General features: G+C 50.0%; 7 protein-coding genes across 7 annotated transcripts; 5 read left to right on the top strand and 2 right to left on the bottom strand.

The window, feature by feature from the left end:
- Positions 1-265: 265 nt before the first annotated feature.
- Positions 266-5,699, bottom strand: FOIG_10022 (uncharacterized protein). Its single transcript, XM_031210313.1, has 5 exons — positions 5,435-5,699; positions 5,344-5,384; positions 4,518-5,287; positions 4,178-4,469; positions 266-4,129 (listed from the first exon to the last, which is right to left on the bottom strand). Exons 1-5 carry the CDS (start codon positions 5,573-5,575, stop codon positions 313-315), a joined length of 5,061 nt encoding a protein of 1,686 aa, XP_031059791.1. The 5' UTR covers positions 5,576-5,699; the 3' UTR covers positions 266-312.
- A 1,003-nt stretch (positions 5,700-6,702) lies between these two features.
- FOIG_10021 (uncharacterized protein) lies at positions 6,703-8,700 on the top strand (the record flags this gene model as incomplete). The annotated part of the gene is made up of 7 exons (XM_031210312.1): positions 6,703-6,765; positions 6,813-6,925; positions 6,976-7,734; positions 7,780-7,866; positions 7,917-7,976; positions 8,026-8,210; positions 8,261-8,700. The coding sequence occupies 7 exons, from the start codon at positions 6,703-6,705 to the stop codon at positions 8,698-8,700; spliced, it is 1,707 nt and encodes a 568-aa protein (XP_031059790.1).
- Positions 8,701-8,975: 275 nt separating this feature from the next.
- On the bottom strand, positions 8,976-11,787 carry FOIG_10020 (uncharacterized protein; the record flags this gene model as incomplete). The annotated part of the gene is made up of 5 exons (XM_031210311.1): positions 8,976-10,588; positions 10,639-10,865; positions 10,916-11,324; positions 11,374-11,480; positions 11,537-11,787. 5 exons carry the CDS (start codon positions 11,785-11,787, stop codon positions 8,976-8,978), a joined length of 2,607 nt encoding a protein of 868 aa, XP_031059789.1.
- A 472-nt stretch (positions 11,788-12,259) lies between these two features.
- Positions 12,260-13,843, top strand: FOIG_10019 (uncharacterized protein; the record flags this gene model as incomplete). The annotated part of the gene is made up of 1 exon (XM_031210310.1): positions 12,260-13,843. One exon carries the CDS (start codon positions 12,260-12,262, stop codon positions 13,841-13,843), a length of 1,584 nt encoding a protein of 527 aa, XP_031059788.1.
- An 818-nt stretch (positions 13,844-14,661) lies between these two features.
- FOIG_10018 (uncharacterized protein) lies at positions 14,662-16,320 on the top strand (the record flags this gene model as incomplete). Its single annotated transcript, XM_031210309.1, has 1 exon — positions 14,662-16,320. One exon carries the CDS (start codon positions 14,662-14,664, stop codon positions 16,234-16,236), a length of 1,575 nt encoding a protein of 524 aa, XP_031059787.1. The 3' UTR covers positions 16,237-16,320.
- A 607-nt stretch (positions 16,321-16,927) lies between these two features.
- On the top strand, positions 16,928-17,248 carry FOIG_10017 (uncharacterized protein; the record flags this gene model as incomplete). Its single annotated transcript, XM_031210308.1, has 1 exon — positions 16,928-17,248. One exon carries the CDS (start codon positions 16,928-16,930, stop codon positions 17,246-17,248), a length of 321 nt encoding a protein of 106 aa, XP_031059786.1.
- Positions 17,249-18,123: 875 nt separating this feature from the next.
- Positions 18,124-18,456, top strand: FOIG_10016 (uncharacterized protein; the record flags this gene model as incomplete). The annotated part of the gene is made up of 1 exon (XM_031210307.1): positions 18,124-18,456. One exon carries the CDS (start codon positions 18,124-18,126, stop codon positions 18,454-18,456), a length of 333 nt encoding a protein of 110 aa, XP_031059785.1.
- Positions 18,457-18,838: the final 382 nt, after the last annotated feature.

Raw genomic sequence — 18,838 nt, 5'->3', positions numbered from 1 at the left:
GACAGGGTTCGCATACGAGAAAAGTTGTTGCAGGGCTTTATGCATCAGCAAACCAACCAACCAATATGTCACGCCCTCGGCTTATATATCCTAGTATAGAAAGTATATCCCGCTCCAGGTGTCAGAATGCAGCTACTTATCGGTCCGCACATATGTCAAGCTGTCAAGCTCAGAATTACTCTCATTGTCGATGTCGCATGCGATCTGTGGAACCACAGTCTTAATGGCTGCTACTTGCGAAAGCTCAATAATTGAGAGCTGAATTGGCTTATCCAAATACCGTTGTTTGTTGAGCGACTAAACTATAGATATCTACCAGGTAGGTGGGATAAAAGATCGCCTCTCGCCTGCCAAAGCTCCTAGCTTGAATGCCAACAGCCTGCCGGCCGATTGTTCCCTCGTATGGCCAGGGTCGATGGACATCCTCTTCGATGCATTCCTGGCACTCGACACGGACCTATTCCTTCTCAGATCTATCGCACTCGAAGCCGAGATGAAGCTCTGTCGGGATGAAACAGACTCTCCACGCGACCGGCGGTTCAAACCCTCAAGCTTCAACTTCAGGGCCATGCTAGTCTCATATGGGCGAGATGGAGGCGTCTGTATGACAGACTCAGCGATAGAGCCTGTAACAGAACTACCACTGAATGAGCTACGACGAGACTGGGCAGTTGTGCACGATGCTGAGGATGGGACGCTCTCGTCGTCTGGAATGGACTTTAAGCATTCCATGAGCGGTTGATGGTTGGTGACAACCAGTTCATCGGCTTCCTCGAAAGTAATGGAGCTGATCGAGGTACATTTTGCCGGGGCACTCAACCGAGAAGCTGAGCAAGACATCATCTCATAACCGGCCATTATCCTCATGCGCGCAGTCAGCATCTGGTCCTTACAAGCAAGCAAAGCATTGGGGTCTATCTTGAGGGATGTCTTGAGCTCTAGCGGTTTGAAACGACCTGGGTTCTCTTTCAAGGCATCTGTGCTCTCGCTAGCCTGAGGACTGGGCTTGTCGTTCAAAGCGATGGCTCTTTGAAGATCATCCAGCTGCAGCTGACTTGGCATGCTGCTCAGCCGGCGGATTGCCTTTTCGTTCTTCTTCATGAAGCTTCCCATGCTCTCAACTGCTCCGACGTTCAGCCTGGATGCAGATGAAGCGACCGAACCGTCCTTGGCGAGGGTGGTTGCTCTCTCGTGGTGAACATCATTGACAGTGGATGGTTGAACGATCGTCGTGTGTGATTCCGCTGTCGAGGAAGTAATCACATGCTTTATCTGTGAGAGGATGTTGTCAAAGGTTGTCTTCTCCAAAGACTTCGCATTGATGTAGTAAGACTCAGATTGTCCGTCCATCGATTGCCCATCATTGCGCGATCGGGTCATGACAAAGAAGGTACCATCTCGAATACATCGCCTGACGAAAGCCCATCGGGTTCGGGCTGGATTATGCTCAAGCTCAGGCTGATACACAGAGAGACGTGCCAACTGAGTGTAGAACATCGCCAGTCGATGTGCCATCCTCTCGAGTGTCTGCAAGAGAAACGACGACAAAGCAGCCACAGGCGTAGAGTCCGAGTTAGACCCATCGAAAGAATCGAGAACAGTCGCGATGCTCTCGAAAGCGTCCATGCCGTTGCACGCCTCTTGTCGGAGATCTTCCAAGAGCTCAATGTCAAGCTGCACGCATTTCGCAGTAAAGTCGAGGACTCCCCGCTCTTGGAAGCGCAGCTCGGAAGATGGATCGCAAACAAAATCTCCAAGAGCACTGATCTCTTTCGCGCTGCGAACTGCGTCGCTACCAGACTTGGCGCGGGCGATGGTACCCAAAATGTCTGGTAGCTTGGAGGCCACACCTGGTCCGCCAGAGTTGGCGAAGTTGAAGGAAAGGCGCAGGACTAATTCCTCCAGCTTTGATCCAAACAGAGCAGCAAAGCCACCCTGTAGCAAGCGATTCTGGTAATCGTAGAAGGTTCGAATGGCAATGGTGTTTGGAAGGCCTTCTCGGAGCCAGATGTTGCTGATACCGTTGGGATCATACGCAGAAGGGGAGTCAATAGACTCGCCCATGATATCGTTCATCTCAAACTGATGGGCGACAAGCGTCTCGACGGTGACCCTCAAGTACGAAGCCCAAAGATCATGAAGCGTAGAAACGTCGCTATCACGATAGTCGGGCTTGGGAGCTAGATGACCAATGAAGTACCTCGTCAGCAGACTCGACACCTCGGGGTTGTTGGTATGTGCAAGGTTGTCGAAGGACTTGGTGCAGTCGACACCTGCGTTGGACTTGATGATGAGGGTTCCACCAGGGTGCATGGGACAGAAGTCAGTGATGTCGTAAACACTTCCATGAACAGCGATCCACATTCGAGACTCTTGGCGATGACCAGTGTGCAGAGCGAGGCTAGAGAGAGAGATCGTCGGGAGATTGCAGGGGAGGGCCTTGGGAGACATGAAGACGTCAAGCATGAAGCGACGCTCGGCAAAAGCCTTGTTGATGATCAAGTCGACGGTCTCCATGGTTGCTGTGCGGTAGTTGTACATAGCCTTACGAATGCCGCTCATGACCGAGTCAAACACAGACACTGAGCCACAGACGTATAAGTGACCACCAAGGCCGCCCTGCTTCTTTGACATGACCATGTCGCAAATCATATTACCCTGCTCGACGATGAGGCTGTCGATGTATCGAGGAGGTGTCGGCTTCTCCACAAGATCCCGTGCGACACCGTCATATGCCAAACCATGACGATCTCTGGAGAACGCAAGATGGACCTCCATGAAGCCCATGTTGACTAGTTCCCGCAGCTCAGCCTCGTAGCAGAACTTCTCACGGGACTGGACTCCCAGGTACAGCAAATTACGTCCACCTGACAGACCCGATGTCGCTAGCCGATGCTGCCAGAAGCTGCGGAAGGGGGCGATGCCACTACCTCCGGCGAAGAAAGCACAGGGAACCATTTTGTCGATAGGAAGTTGGAAGGCAACCGGTCGAGAAACACCGATCAGGACTTCGTACAAGAGGCTGTTCTCTGCGGACAAGGGACGAGGATTGAAGAAGCCACTTGCGACACCGGCTCTGGTGACAGTCTGTCTCTGCGAGAAGATTGGACTAAGCTCATACTCGGCGCGAGAGATAGTCAGGTCGACGGTGCTGGGGAGCAGCTCGTTACTATGACTAGAGATGGAGTATGTTCGGGGAACTTCAAGCTGAACGAGCTCCGACAACCAGCTCAGGTCTTCAAGGTTGAAAGCCCTGTTCCAAATGTGGCTTGGCGTATCGAGAACGGCCTTCTGAAGAAGATCGCCTAAGGATCCACGTACCGGCCACTCCTCTGTGGCTAACACTTGGAGGACAGTGTTGGACGAAGCGTGAAGGAGCTCGTGGACTTTGACAGTGAGCTCCTTGGTGATTGGGGCGAGGTGACCTCGACGAAGGATGTCGATGACTGTAAGTTGTCTGTGCGCGGTTCTCGTAACTGTGGATAGGTGGTGTTCAAACCGTGACCAAGTTCCTGTAGTGTCGACTGGCTCCCTAACGTGTTGATCAAGACCCAGAGCAGCAACCATCTTGGCACACTCCTCCCAGCTGTTGAGAGGCATGACGGCCACTCGATCTCCAGGCGCAAAAGTAATACCGGTGTCCCGAATATCCAGAGTGACCATGGCAGTTGAGCGGCTTGCATCTTGATCAATGGAAGAGCAACTCGCAATCTTAGCCATATACCGACACTCCTCGAACGTGCCCCTCATCGAATGCGGTTCCATGGCAAGCTTGCCCCGGAAAGGCTCAAGACGCTCTTTCATTGCATCGGAGAACTGACGATGTGTCTCCTCCCAAGGCCTTGTCGCATCTGCCGCACCAGAAAGACCGTTGGTGGCTGTTCGTCCCGTCTTGGCTGCCACTTCGAGGATGCCAAAGACTTTGTAGCGGTGCACGCCCATGAAGCCGCGTTCGCCAGCGTATGCTTCGACGATTCCTTCGAGGACACCCATGAGACGAGGATCTCCGGATCGTTGGACGAATTCGGGGATGGAGTAGTGGTATTGGATTGCGGCGATGAAGGCGCGGTGGTTGGAAGGGAGCCATGCTCGAAGATGGAGGGCTTCGACACCGAGGAAAGATGCGTGTCTGTGTCATGTTAGCGCAAGTCACAGAGGTATTCGGAACTCTACCTACGTCTTGCGACCCAAGAAAGCATCCATCACCAAGTACGGAGGGAACTGTAGGCCCGATGCGGCTGGGACTCGCTTCGACAAGGGCGATGAGAAGAGTCCCCATCGCACCCATTTGTCGGCCGATACATAGTTATCGCCTGCGTTGGGATTGGGCGATATGCTGTGAAAGGCGTTGGGCATTCGTTCGAGGATCTCCTTCAGACGGATCATCTCCTGGAGAAGACCCTCGATGTTGCCGGTCATGACGTGTTCTTGACAGGCAGCGATGGCATCGGGGCCATGTTGGAATGAAGCTATTGAGGGTGTTAGTTGAGAAGTTGTAGTGGAGGGGAAAGACCTACCAGAGGTATCGGCGCATCCTTTCAGAAAAGCTACCTCGGCCCTCTCGCCGAACATTGGCCATCGAAGATCAGTATTGTCGAAGCGCGCAAGATATGGGGTGTTGGACTTGATGTCTCTGATCTTGAGGTTGTATGAAGCTTGATCGGGAAATGAGAGGTGGGGCAGGGTTCTTCCCATTCTTCGTGAGACCTGGTAGTACGGAAGAGCGATGCACAATGGGATACCCTCCAGCTCCTCACAAAGGTCGTCACCCATCGGACATTGCGGCTTCGTTGTCGCTCCATCTGTGATAGCAAGTCCATCCTTTCCATCATGCTTATCCTCAAATCGGTAAATCGAGCAGAGCATGCCGAGAGCCACTACGGCGCCCCAGAGAGCTTCATCAGGGATATTCTCCTCCGTACCCTCGACAAGCGGCAGCGCAGCAACAGCCTCTCGCACTCTTCCTCGTGCGCAACATCCTGGCATGCGCTCACAGAGGTCAGACCAAATGCGACCCGGTGATCTTGCAAGCGCAGCAATGGGCTCTTCGTAGTCTGGAGGGCAGAAGCCGTGCTCGACGCTGAGGTATCCATCGCGCCATCCTGTCTGGGGACCAATTTCTTGAGCGCGTTGGAGGACTTGTCGTGCTGGGGCGCCGAGGGCGATGGCAAGGAGATCGTGGTCGCTTGCGTTCATGGCATCGAGCTCTTGTTGGCTCTTGACGGAATCGACTTCTTCGCGGGAGGGGTAGTCGGCGTAGAGGAGTTCATTGATCGTCTTTCGTTCTCTGTTCAATTGCATGCCAGCCTTGTCATGACCTGCCTTGTTCATCGAACATCCTACCTTGCGCGAAGCCATTCTTCTGTATCGATCCCCCGCGGAATCTACATGTTCAGTCAGTGCCTGTCGTCAATATTTGTTTCCGTTCACTCACATCAAATGCAGCATGAAGATCACCAGGTTGCGCCGCCGCCGAAAACGCACAGCCTCGTCGCGTCTGCCCCGATCGCGAAGAACCACCAACCGGACACTCTCCCCCCACCGACCCCGACACCGGACAAGACGAAATCGACATGACGAAATTAAAGCGATCGACCAATTAATAAAAACACAAATAAGGCCACCAGGGCAAAGAAGGGAAATACACAAAACAAACGCAAACAAAAAAGCCGCCAGGGCTGAGCAAGAAAACGTACGACAATCGAACGACGAAAAGCGAAGGATTGGAAAGACCAACTTCCGTGATAAAAGCGGATATAAAAATTATCAAGTTCGTGGTATCATATACGTATGAGATGTCTGGGGCAAGAGAGTCGAGACGTGTTTCAGGATGGTTGCACTAAGACTAGACGGAAACATGCCAAGCCAACCATCTCCTTGGTCACAGCTCCGCGGCGCTGTGTTGCAGCTAATATTAAGCTTAAATCGAGGGATGAGACGACAATTGCAACATGACAAGACGTTGGTGCATCCGGGACTACGAGGTTCCGTCTGAACGCAAGGGCTTGGAATTGCTGATTGCTCTTTTTACGATAATATCAGCGTCACGACACGTACTCTTTGCGTCTTGAAGTTTCATAACCGTGAATCTGAAGAGCGATCGATTAGATAGGAGAATTTATAACTCTAGATCTGTGCTTGTTACCCCTGCAAAGTATCATTGTTGAGGCCAGTGCGGGCGGGCCTTGATTTACAGAACAAAGATGTGCAGAAACCTGAATTACATGTTTGGCCAGCTATAGTGCCATAAAAGTATCAAGAAATGAACAGAGATGTCAAACTATAGTTTTTGTTGTAAATGATCGTCTATAGAATTTGCACATGAGCTTGTATTATCAAGGATTGCAATGACGCTCAAAATGATGTGATGGTTAGGCAATTAGGGTTGAGTGTAAGCTGGCGACAAAGAACTGCTCAGTCCGCGAAAGCGTGACAAAACATCAAATTGAACATAAAAAGCGTACTCTGATTCCTCAATTTGTACGTAATATATCGGTATTATATCTCAGTGCCAATTTATTCAGTAATGACGATGAGAAGCCAATGATTCTAGTTGGTTCTTGTGGCTACCCTACATCCTTCGCCCAGTAGAGTAGTGTCTGGACCAACGTTATTCCGCTCGCTCTTTAGCGTGTTTTGACATGGGGGTTCTCAGATCAACTCCACAGGGATCGGCCAGGACATGTTCCAGGTCCAGTCAAAATGTCCAATCAGCCGAACCAGACGCAAACAACGAATAACCCTTCCCGCCGCCAAGCACTCAACGTCAGTCTCATCGTCGCACGAATGAGAGACAATGGCTGACTAACTAGGCTTGCGAAGCTTGTCGAAAAAGGAAGACCAAATGTGACGAGAGGAAACCCGCTTGTGCTCGATGCACGCGGTTGGGTCTTGAATGCATGTATATTGAGACTGTTGCGGCCAAGTATGCACTTGCACACTGATCTGAAGAGAATCTTCGTTGACAGTCAATAGGAAGAACCTATCGATTGAGGAACTAACGGGTACCCTGAAACGCATGGACGAGAAACTCGATGTCCTCACAGCTCTCGCTCAACAAAATGATGGTCATCATCAAGCGCATACGACTGGCCTGGCCTCAAGTCCTGGAAACAGCCAGTTTGCTGCTTTCAGTCCCTTAAACCTCGGCAGTACTGGAATAGTTCAAAATGCTTCAACCCCATTTCTCGACACAGGTCGAGTGTTGGAAGAGCTCTCACTATCCCAACGACACTCTACCGCGCCGCAGCATCTTCTGACTTGGCCTTGCTCGACTCTTTCAATGAGCGAGCCGGACCTACAGTACCCGATGGAGTTGGAGATAAAACGACCGAGGTTATCTCGCTCGACAGCACCACCTCGTTGCCTTGTAGCTGGAACACCAGCTGGAGATGACTCTTGGTTATCACGCCTGTCATTATCTCAGGTCAGCTTACTAACGCAATCATACTTTCAGCACTTCCATCCGTCATGCCTCATCCTGAACGAGTCTTTGTTTTATACACAGGTTCTGAGCAACGCCGTTCAGACCAACTTTGCGCCCAACTACAGCTCATGCACGGTTCTGCTTGTCTGCAGCTTAGGGTCCATAGTCGCTCACTACTCCGGACACGAAGAGTGGTCATCAGGAAATGAGCAAGATATTGGCCTCGGTTTCTTTAATCTGGCGAACGGCATGTTCCGTGATTTAGAGGGAGGTGATTGGGAGAGCGTCCAGTGCCTGCTTCTGATGGGGTAAGCTGTCCTCAGCCTTGAGCTTCATGGCTGCTAACAAGATAGTCTCTTCTATTCTGCTAAACTCAGGGTCTATGATGCCTGGCAAGTCAACCATAAAGCTTGTTGCACCGTCTCAATACTCGTGCCACTGTATGCCAACCCTTGTTATCCTTGGGGTCCGTTGACTAACACTCTCCCAGGCAGCGGACACTAGAGGCGCAGCATTGTCAGCTTTTCTGGATCGCATATCTACAGGAGAGGTAAGACGTCCTACACACAAACATCTCCAAGCTAATGCAAAGATCAAAGTCAAATTCTGGCCGAGTTCGACTTTCCAGCCAGCGGACTCGGCAAACTCGCCAGCAGCATGCCTCTACCCGTCATCCCCGGAGCAGGCACAGATCCTCGCCATGCGCAGTATCAGTTCTTCTTTTTAGCCCTCATCTCCATGAGAAAATTGCTCAACCGTATCTTGTTCCACCTCTATAGCCGAGGTAATCCGTCGGACCTAAGGATAAATCGCAAAGAGGCTAACAGGAACTAGAGCACATAGAAGACACTACGAGTGGAGAACAGGCACACATCGAAAAGTCCGCCGCGTTTCTATCAGTCTCCCCATCCGTGATATTCGAGCTAGACCGCCAGCTTGAAGAATGGAGAACTTGTCTGCCCCAGGGCCTGGAGTTCTCAAGCTACTCAGAGGCACAGCTTGCAGAAATCCCTGGACTTGACCAGACGCATCGCTCGACGGATGAGAGACTACGTGGTCAACTACAGGCTCGCTACTTCGCTGCAAAGTCCATCATTCATCGACCATTCATCTACAAAGCTTTACACCGCGATCATACAGCGCCTCTTACCGACGCTGACGCCGCAGGCGCACGCATAGCAGTTGGCAGTGCATTGATGTCCGTGGTAGTAAGTGGGATCTTACAGGAGCCATTGGCCTTGTTGCTTCATCCCATCAATTCTTGTCGAAGGTAAGATACTCCCGTTACCATCTGAACATACGCTGACCTGTGCTAGTCTTTTCGCCTACGAGCTTCAACTTGCCTTCGTCCTCCGCAGCGACTCTTGTCAGTTTGTGTTGCCTCATAATTGGAAAATCGCAGAGGAGGCGAGAAGGGCTCTTTCAGGCTTGGTAACAGACATGTCACCGACAATCTTTCGAGACGGTGAAATATTAGACCTTCTGGCTTGCTAGAATTACCTCAATAAATATGTCTGTTCTATAGTGGGTTGAGGCGCAGCGCATTCTTCTAATTAACCCAGCGGTACTCTTTCGGAGACCGGAAAGTTACTGTCAACCCCTCATCCCTCGAATCTTTGGCCGCTGTCACACGATACTCGGCATCCTTCTCAATCACCCACTTATCAAACCTATCATCCCAGTATGACAGACTGACCTTGTCAATCTTCATACGCGCAGTGACAGTCTGACCAGCTGGAACGAAGACCTTCTCCCAACCTTTCAGCTCTCTCTCTGGTCGATGAAGTCTTGGGTCAATCTGACCGACATAGAACTGGACAATCTCCTTTCCGTCTCGAGATCCAGTATTGGTAACATCCACTTCAACTTCAATGCCCACTTCTTCATAGAAGTCATTGCTACTGATGCGCATGTTGCTGTACTCAAAGGTGGTGTACGACAAACCTGCACCAAAGGGAAAAAGAGGCTCGATCTTGCGATGGTCGTAGAATCGATAGCCTGCATAGATACCCTCCCCGTAGTAAACCACGTCATTCTCACCAGGATAGTTATCGTAAGGTGGAGTGTCTTCGATGCGCTTGGGGAAGGTGATGGGTAGCTTTCCACTGGGGTTTACGGTACCCAAAAGGACATCCGCAAGACAATTGCCCTGCTCCTGTCCTTGATACCAAGCCTGGACAATGGCGGATACCTCATCTTCCCAGGGCATAGTTATAGGGCTGCCTGTCTGGTTGACCACGATGGTGTTTGGGTTGACTGCTGCGACGGAGCTGATGAACTCGTTTGATCGCCCGGGCAAGTCCATCGATACCATATCGCTGGTTTCCGTCTCCCATTCATGATCCTTACCCACCACGACAATCGCAATGTCGCTATCACGAGCCATGTCAACACCGTCGTGGAAGAACTTGTCTAGATCACCGGGGTTCTCCATGAAGCCGATACGGCCGCCATCTTGAACCTCCTCGCGTTCAAGTTCGGCCATGTAATCAAGATCGTATGGCTTAGGCTCTCGACTTATGGACTCAAGAAGAAGTTCGTACTCTCGCTCCGCTTCCATGTACAACTTGACTCTCTCCTCGGGGGAACCGTAGCTCATGAAAAGTGAGGATTTGGGAGACCACCAGTGTCGCTCGATATCGATGATGACCTCTCCATCAAGCATGAGCTTTCCTGGCCCACATGACGAGAGAGAGAACTCATGGAGACCAGTGGTCTTTGGCTTCAGGATAGTTCGTCCTCTATACGAGTATCTCTCACCAGTAGTTAACTCTGGAGGCAGCCCGTCGTAACAGACCAAGTTGGAACTAGGTCTGTGTTCAACCATGAAAGGCTGACCACTGTGGTTCATGTTTCGGAACAGAGAGAGTTGAAAGCCAGGCTTTCCAGTCTCTGGATTTGTCATGACATCTTGATCCACGAGCGGAATGTACCGGTGGGTGAGGATACCTGCATGGGCATGGACATTGGCTGTCGGGAATTTGGCGGCTATTTCAGACTTGATCGATTGGTAAGGTGTTGTTCGATAGTGAGGTGCGAGGTTAGAGCTGCCTCCACCTGTAGCTACGGACCGAAGAGCATTAGGGCCGAGAATAGCGACTATCTTCCCGTCCAAGTTAGACAGAGGAAGAAGTTTGGCAGAATTCTTGAGCAGAACGATGCCTAGAGGTTCAGATTAGAATGTTGCTTCTCGACCTGGGGCTTCGACTTACCTTCAGCGCCAGCTCGACGAAAAATCGCCCTATGTTCAGGAAGATCGTCTGCTTTCTCATCACCTTCCTTCCAATCAGGAATATTGCTCTTTCCAACTCTATGTACGAGTTCAAGAACTCTTGATGCAGACGCGTCGATATAGGATAGGTCGACAAGGCTTTTCTGGTAGGCATCTATAAGATGCTTGCCTCTTCGTCGTACGGGGCCTGGCATCTCAAGATCAAGCCTATCTCATGTCAGTTCTCTTCCAAGCGCTTTTAGGCCGTAGCTTCATACCCTGCCTTGACAGACGGAACAATACTATTCGTGCCAAACCAATCACTCATCACAAGACCATCCCAACCCCATTCCTTCCGAAGGACATCCTGAATCAAGAACTCATGGGCCGAGCAGAACGTGCCATTGATCTTGTTATAAGCAGTCATAACCGTCCAAGGATTACTGTCACGAATAGCAATCTGGAACGGCTGCAGTGCAATCTCTCGTAGGGCTCGGTCCGGAATCTTCTCATCGATAAAGAAGCGTCGGTTTTCTTGGTCATTTGCGGCAAGATGCTTGATGCAAGCGCCAATACCTGCATCTTGCAGACAATTGATGAACTTGGCGGCGATTTTGCCGGTCAGGTAGGGATCTTCGCTGTAGGCTTCGAAGTTGCGGCCGCCAAGTGGTGTTCTGGGAATACATACTATAAAAAGTAAGAACCGAGTGATATTGAACGGGCGGAACGTTATTACCTGTTGGTCCGAGCAAAACATCGACTTCCTTGCTCTTAGCCTCGTGGATCAAAACGCTGCAAACGTCTCTAATAACAGATAAATCCCACGTCGCCGCTAGGGAAACCCTGTGGTGGAACCCTTGTCAGCTTCGGCAACGCCGCATGGACAGAGAAATAATTACCCGGTAGGCGCTGAAGCAGCGCTGACTCCGTCTGTAAATATGCCCCCACGAACACCGACAGGTCCGTCTGAGGTCTTGATTCTGGAGATTCCAAGACGAGGAACTGCGTTGGTCCTCCACAGGTCTTCGCCGGTGAGCAAAAGGACCTTTTCTTCAAGAGTCATTTGCGAAAGCTTATCTTGCGCCCATTCTTTAGCCTCATTTTTGACGTGCCCGTTATTAAGGGGAGGTTGGGCTTTTACAAGGGTCATCGCGGGAAGACTGGTTCGTATAAGGGGGATGAAAAAAGTAGTGATGTTACTCAAATAACTCGACTCTGTTTGTTCAACTTGCAATTCGGAGGCATCATATCTACCTTTTAAGTAGAAATGAGGAGTAAATACTACATATTTTCCAAAAAGAATGCTATTCGCTGACCTGCTTCATCCACTCTTTTGGTCGTGTGAGATAACATCTTTTTGGCCCTTGCGGAGTTGGTCCGTCTATCCCCGCCAACTTTAACGCTATGATCAGCACGCTCGGATCTCGTACCAATTTCCTATCTACCCGATGCTACATTCTAAACTGCCGGAACCGCTTTAGCGAACCAACGAAAGGCTCTAATGGCCTCATTAATTGCCCGGTTAGGACCGATGTAAACCTTGTTCTTGACTGGTATAAATTTCAACTGCAAGATGAGCGGCAGTTTGGAGACAAACTTCTCAAGGAATTATACTCTTTGCAATGGCAGTCGTGATCCAAGAGCATCCTCCGCTTGAGGGCAAAGCCCCAGAAACCGTCTCCCAAGCATCTGCTTCTACCGAGACACTGAACGAGATCCGGGTACCCCTTGGCCTTGAAGCCCTTGAGCCCTCATTTTCACTTGCCGATCATCTTTGTTCTGTCGGCCTTGATATTTCATTCATCCACAATGTAGCCGACATATCCCTCTCACCGTTCAGCTGGTCAGCTCAGAAGAAGACAATCACCCTTCTGGGGCCATTCATGGCATCTACCCTCGCGGCATACGCCGCCGGAGCATATGCTCTTGCGTCAGAGCCTCTTCGCAACAAATGGGACATCAGCGATACCCTCTTCAACATCGGAATCACCCTTTTCGTTGTCGGCTTCGCCTTTGCCCCCATGGTTCTTGCTCCCATCAGCGAGATTCATGGTCGATACTGGACGTTCGTGGGCTCTGGGGTTGTCTTCTTCCTCGGAACTCTTGGATGCGCTCTCACAGAAAGCTATGTCGGCATGATGGTTTCTCGTCTGATCACAGGCAATGGAGCCGCAGTCTTTGCAACGCTTACGGGCGGTGTTGTGAGTGATCTGTATCGCAAAGAAGACCGCAATACACCAATGGCCCTGTACTCTATGACAATCATGGCCGGTTCTAGTCTCGGTCCATTGATCAGTGGGAGCGTTGTGGACCTTCTCGGCTGGCGATGGGTCTTCTTTATCCAACTTATCACAATCGGCATAACTACAGTCGTATTGTTCTTTCTGTTTCAGGAGACGCGAAGTAATGTCCTTTTGCGCCGGAAGTGCTTGATGCTGAATGGAACGCCATTCAAGTCAACAACAGGGGCAATAATCACCTTTGCTCCTGCGGTCAAAGAATGCCTGGACATCGAAATCAGCATGGTATGGCGAGGTTTCGCTTTCCCACTACGGCTTCTTTCGAAAGAGCCTATTGTGTTCTGTATGTCTTTATGGGTATCCTTTGCCTGGGCAATCATGTACATGCAATTCAGCAGTATTGGGCTGGTGTTTCGCAGTGTATATGGCTTCGACAACGCTCAGGTCGGGGCAGTCTACGCTGCTACTATTGTTGGCTCAATCGTCGGCATCGGAATCTCACTGCTGCAGGAACCCGCCATGAAACAGCTGCTACCTCACAAAAAGCCGTTGTCTACACCAGAACAGCGTCTACTCTCACCATGCATACAGTCCATCCTTTTACCGATCGGCCTCCTCTGGTTCTTCACGACAGCCAGGCCAGATATTCCATGGATATCTCCATGCATAGCCCTTGGTTCATGTTCAATGGGTATATTCAGCATATATCTCGCCGTCTTCAACTATCTTGCTGATACATATCATGGATACGCCTCATCGGCACTGGCAGCTCAGAGTTTATGTCGAAATATTTTGGGCGGAGTATTTCCACTTGTCACGGCTAGGATGATAAGCAGTTTGACACTGAAGGGGACTGGTGGCTTGCTTGGTGGCCTTGGGCTATTGTTGACTGGTATTCCATGGCTGCTATACATTTATGGGCAAAGAATTAGAGCTCGCAGTCCATTTGCGAAGGGCATGGAGTGATCTATGCGGTACTACAAGAGTAAATGTTGAAAGCAAAGTTGGTAGAAATTAAGACTCTCGACGTTGTCGATTACCATGATGCATCTTGTTTATGTAAATGGCTTCGGGCACATTGCTGTAATTCTGATATGCAGAGTGCCTTTGTAGCTAAGACTCTTTTCCCATTTGCCGCACGTCATGCCATGAAGATCAACCTCTTCCTCAACAGATCCGAAAACGTACTCAATACTACTGTTTCCTCGGCATTCAGATTGAGCAATAACGCCGGCATAGAAACCGCTGAACCGGCGTCTTTGCCGAGGAACTTGGCATCACGCAGCTAAATAACATTGAAATCACGAGCATACCACCACCTGTTGGACGCAATCACGATCACAAAGCTAGCCCATGCTAGGAGCGGGGAGACACGGACTTCAGCTCCGCACAATAATTGGGCCCGTTTTTCGACACTCCAGAGCGGAGTTGGTCCGTCTCTCCGCGCCTTGGTTTGATTTACCTCCCAGGCTAAGCTGCTTTCAGAATCTGGGGGGTCACATCAACTAAGTTTTCCGGGGAACGGTCTTCCCTTGTCAATCTGGGGATGAGCACGAGGTCACGTAGACCTGGTACCAGGCTCTTTGGGACATGTAAATGTCAGCCCATGGAATTTGTGGCCTACTCGACGACTCCGACAAGAACTTGTCTACGCAAGATTCAATGAAGAGGCGGTTTGAAGTATAAAGCTGTTGCATCTCGCCAATGCTGCCGAGTTTCTGGGACAGTTGATCAACATCGACTGACAGAGTCTCTTCTTCCACAAGACTGCCTTTCGAGTCATCATGACTACTAATTCTCCCTCTACCCGCCCGGCCCATACTGTGGCCGAGATCCTTGCTCAAGACAAGAGTCCTGTCTTCGCCCTTACCCCGTCACTCATCCATCTCTACGCAATCCTCGCTCCAGCCTGTCTCGTCGTCTGCGCAACCAACGGTTACGATGGAAGTGTTCTTACATCTCTTCAAGGTGTAACCGCATGGAAGGACCAGTTCGGTTCCCCTAAGGGCGCTCTTCTCGGTATCACCAGCGCTTCATATCCACTCGGAGCCATTATCTCGACTCCGTTTTCAGCATACATCTCGGATCGTTTCGGTCGTCGACTTTCTATAATCATTGGAAGCTTTATAATGATAATTGGAGTTATTGTTCAATGCGCCAGCACGAACATCGAGACGTTCATAGGAGGACGTATCATCGTTGGCTTCGGTATTACACTCGCTCTTGCTGCTGCCCCAGTCCTCATCTCTGAGCTCGCTCATCCTCGACATCGAGTCCTCTTCGGTTCGCTTTACAATACGAGCTTCTATCTTGGTGCTCTTCTGGCCGGATGGGTGGCCTTTGGGAGTTATCGTATTCCTAGCGCGTGGGCATGGCGTCTTCCAACTCTTCTTCAGGCTGGCCCAGCCTGTATCCAAGTATGCTTCGTATTTTTCCTGGATGAGTCTCCGCGGTGGCTGGCATACAAAGATCGAGGCGACGAGGCATACAAGGTGTTAGTGAAGAACCATGGCGATGGTGACTGGGATAGTCCTCTTGTACAGGCTGAGTTCTGGGAGATGAACGAAACTCTAAAGGCTGAGCGTGAGATCGAAGGACAGGGCCTCGGGCTTTTTCTTGCTACACCCGCCAACCGAAAGCGACTCGCTATCCTCATCACACTCGCAGTCTTTGGTCAATGGTCTGGCAACGGCCTTGTATCATACTATCTCACCAAGATCTTGTCAAGTATCGGCATTGCAACCCAACGCGAACAGACTATGCTCAACGGAACCATCAGCACTGTCAATTATGCCACCGCTCTCTTCGCCGCTGTCTTATCCACCAAAGTGGGCCGTCGTTCCATGTTCGTTGGAGGTGGCATCGCAATGTTTCTCACATTCTCAGCACTAACTGCAAGCATCGCGATATACAACGAGACCGGCTCAAAAGCAGCGAGCAAATCCGCTCTTGCTTTCATCTTTATCTACTACACGTCTTTCAATATCTGCCTCAACCCGCTTTTGTTCTTGTATCCCACTGAGATTCTGCCCTTTCGACTTCGAGCCATGGGACTGAGTATTCTGGTTTTCTCCACGAAAGCAGCTTCGTTCTTCAATCAATTCGTCAACCCTGTTGGTATGGATTCTCTGGGTTGGAAGTACTATCTTGTTTATGTTGGTTGGCTACTGGTCGAGATTGTTGTCTTCTGGTGGCTTTACCCCGAGACGAAAGGGTACACGCTTGAAAGGATTCAGGAAGCGTTTGGAGAAGACGTGAAATTGGATGGACCGGAAGAGAAGGGTAAGACGATGGATGTGAATGATGAGGACAGTACCCATGTTGAGAAGGTGGCACATTCTACGGTTGATGTTGCGTGATAAACTGCAGGAAATGGGAACCTAGGCTGAATAGGGGGGTGTAGTGATGGGAGCAACTCGTAATACAATGCACTTGCGCAAGACCCTACGTTGACTGGCTACTTAAATGTACTTCGTGTTTGCTTATCCCATATTATTGATGTTTCTAAGTTCAGAATAATGACTGACCAGGAGAGTGAGCCTTTTAGCGAGACAAGATAAGACTCGGAGGAACTGTTTGTAAAACAGTGCAATATAAAGAGAGATACTAGAGTCGGGGCATAACAGAAGCGTAATCGTAGTCGATTCCTCAAGGGACAGACCACACACCCTTGTAGCAATGGGACTTGGGTCTTGATCATTCAGAGAAACAAGTAGTGGTCCTTGATCCCCGTTCATGCGGTTCCGGATCAATGAATCAGTGTTACGAGAAGCTGTGAACGGAGGGGACTTCCCTCAGATGTCTGTTAATTACGGTGATATGAGCAGTACCACTGGTGACTCTTGCATCTAACGTGTCACGGTGTTTCCTTGATGACTGAATTACTGGTGATTCCTTCCGTCGTTCGTCACGAACAATGGCAGCTCGTCCAGCTATTTGAATATACCCTAGCCTGAACTTTCCCAGCTCAACTCAACAACAATCGAACACACACTCAGATCATAAACTTCACCTCACAAACACTTACCACAAACAATCTCAACTACCAAAATGTCCGCCGCTATTCAGACTAAGTCAATCGAGATCCACTTCAAGTTGAAGGCGGGTAAGAAACATCAAAAGCAGGTACTCCTCCAAGAGCTACAAGAGCACTACGGCATGGAAAACGTCGCCTATAATGATAGCAGAAAGAACCACCTCACCATTACTATCAAAAAGAGCTGCGACACATATGAGCAGATGAAGGAAGAGCTCTGGCCCAAGCTCAAGGCGACTGATGTTTTCAAGACTTGGGAGGCGGAAAGAATCATGGTTCTGCATGCGGACAATCACTGTTCGTACCCCTTGGGAAACCCCTACCCAGGCCAGTAGGCATAACAAATTTGCAACTTTGCACCACACGCTCTGCGGGAGGGGTGGATGGTTTGGGACACAGGAAATGACCACAGGAGGAGACGATGTGTTACCCAAACAACCAATGGTGAAAGTGTGAGTTAGGAGCCTATAGGTAATTAATACAAAAACGCTCCACTTCTTTTGATCTCGGAATCCCCTTGACTTGCGACTCATCCCTTATGTGATAGTGAATGGCATATGTATCGCTACTCGCCGGGTAAATGGGTGGTTGCCGTTCGCTGGTCTTATCCACTCTTACACGCTTGAGAAGATTTAAGTTAGGAGGCTTTGAGAGAATTGGTTTAACCAGGCAGGCCGAGAGAGGAGGATAAATGATGCTCGCCAATGATGAGCATAACACCCATGTTAGGAAAGTCCCGTGGTTGCTGTTGCGTAATAGACTGTAGCGATAAGTTGAGAAATTGTGCACTGGAAGGGGTGATACAGATAGATAGCGCGTGTTGTGAGTTATTCAGGGCAGATTCACCCGAAGACACGGTCCTGGTCACTTGGCTGCCCAAACCAGACTCCAGGCTTCAGGAACAGTGAGTAATCACTGACTTTGCCAGATTCTCGAGCTAAACACCCAAATCACTGTTCATATTGTTGCTGAATATGCCGTAAATTGCTTGTCCGTACCTAAATCACTGCGTTGATTTCGGCGTAAATGAGCTCTCATGGAAGGAGCACTGGAGTCCATCTACCTATATGAACACGCCATGCTCGGATGCTTTCCATCGAAACTCACAACAGACTCAGCAGGACAACACACATACTCAACGCATCACCAACGCTAAACCAAACCAAACCACTTTATCAATCAATCCCTATCATCATCATTCTCTCCCAACATGGGCCAACCAAAGTACCGCCAGATGACTGCACAGTTCCAACCAAAAGCTGGAGTCAAACCAGGACGAGAACCAAAAGATGATCCCCTTGTCCGTAAATATGGCTCTGGAGGCCGACAAGAGGTCAATCTCGAGAAGGGTCTACTCACATATATGTTGGATATTGAGTTCAGCACCGCAGACAAGGCTGTGGGGAAGTTGTGGAAAGTCCTTGAGAAGATGAAGGTTTTCGACGAGTGGGAGGCTCACGCGGTTTTTGGTGTCAGGATAAAAGACAACGGCGAGTGTGACTATTTCACAGTTCCTGCTCCACCAGACACAAGCGCTTCCTAGCAGTCCACTTCCAGCTTCCGGTGCCAGAATGGAGGAAATCAAAGACAAGGTGTGATGAACAGTGATGAGAGACGAAAGGTCCCATGTCGATGTGGATGGATAAGGCGTGGTCATGGATGCTGTTTCGACTTGATCAAATAGACCTTGCTAATGAATTTATTCTTTGTTCACTTTGCATGAGGGCCTCAACAGAAAGGGTCGAGAGGCAAATAGGCGTTGGTTTCCTGGGCCTCTGTCCTACGTATTGAGACAAAGCAACAGATCTATATCATCTCGTGTTAACCACATAAACGTTCACGGAATGCATAGCCAAATCTTAAGCTGGTTGGAACGTAAGCGAGGCTGTTGAACTTGTCTCATGGCAGAAAAGTTATCAAAGTTG

The sequence above is a fragment of the Fusarium odoratissimum genome (genome assembly GCF_000260195.1).
Source record: "Fusarium odoratissimum NRRL 54006 unplaced genomic scaffold supercont1.17, whole genome shotgun sequence".
Taxonomy (NCBI): domain Eukaryota; kingdom Fungi; phylum Ascomycota; class Sordariomycetes; order Hypocreales; family Nectriaceae; genus Fusarium; species Fusarium odoratissimum.
This window is presented reverse-complemented; position numbering and strand designations above follow the sequence as displayed.

Excerpts from the sequence above, each read along its gene's own strand:
- FOIG_10022 (XM_031210313.1), bottom strand. The coding sequence starts at position 5,575 with ATGTCGATTTCGTCTTGTCCGGTGTCGGGGTCGGTGGGGGGAGAGTGT. Across the intron at positions 5,385-5,434 it reads ATCTTCATGCTGCATTTGAT|ATTCCGCGGGGGATCGATAC; the intron begins GTGAGTGAACGG and ends CTGAACATGTAG. Across the intron at positions 4,470-4,517 it reads AGGATGCGCCGATACCTCTG|CTTCATTCCAACATGGCCCC; the intron begins GTAGGTCTTTCC and ends CACCCTCAATAG.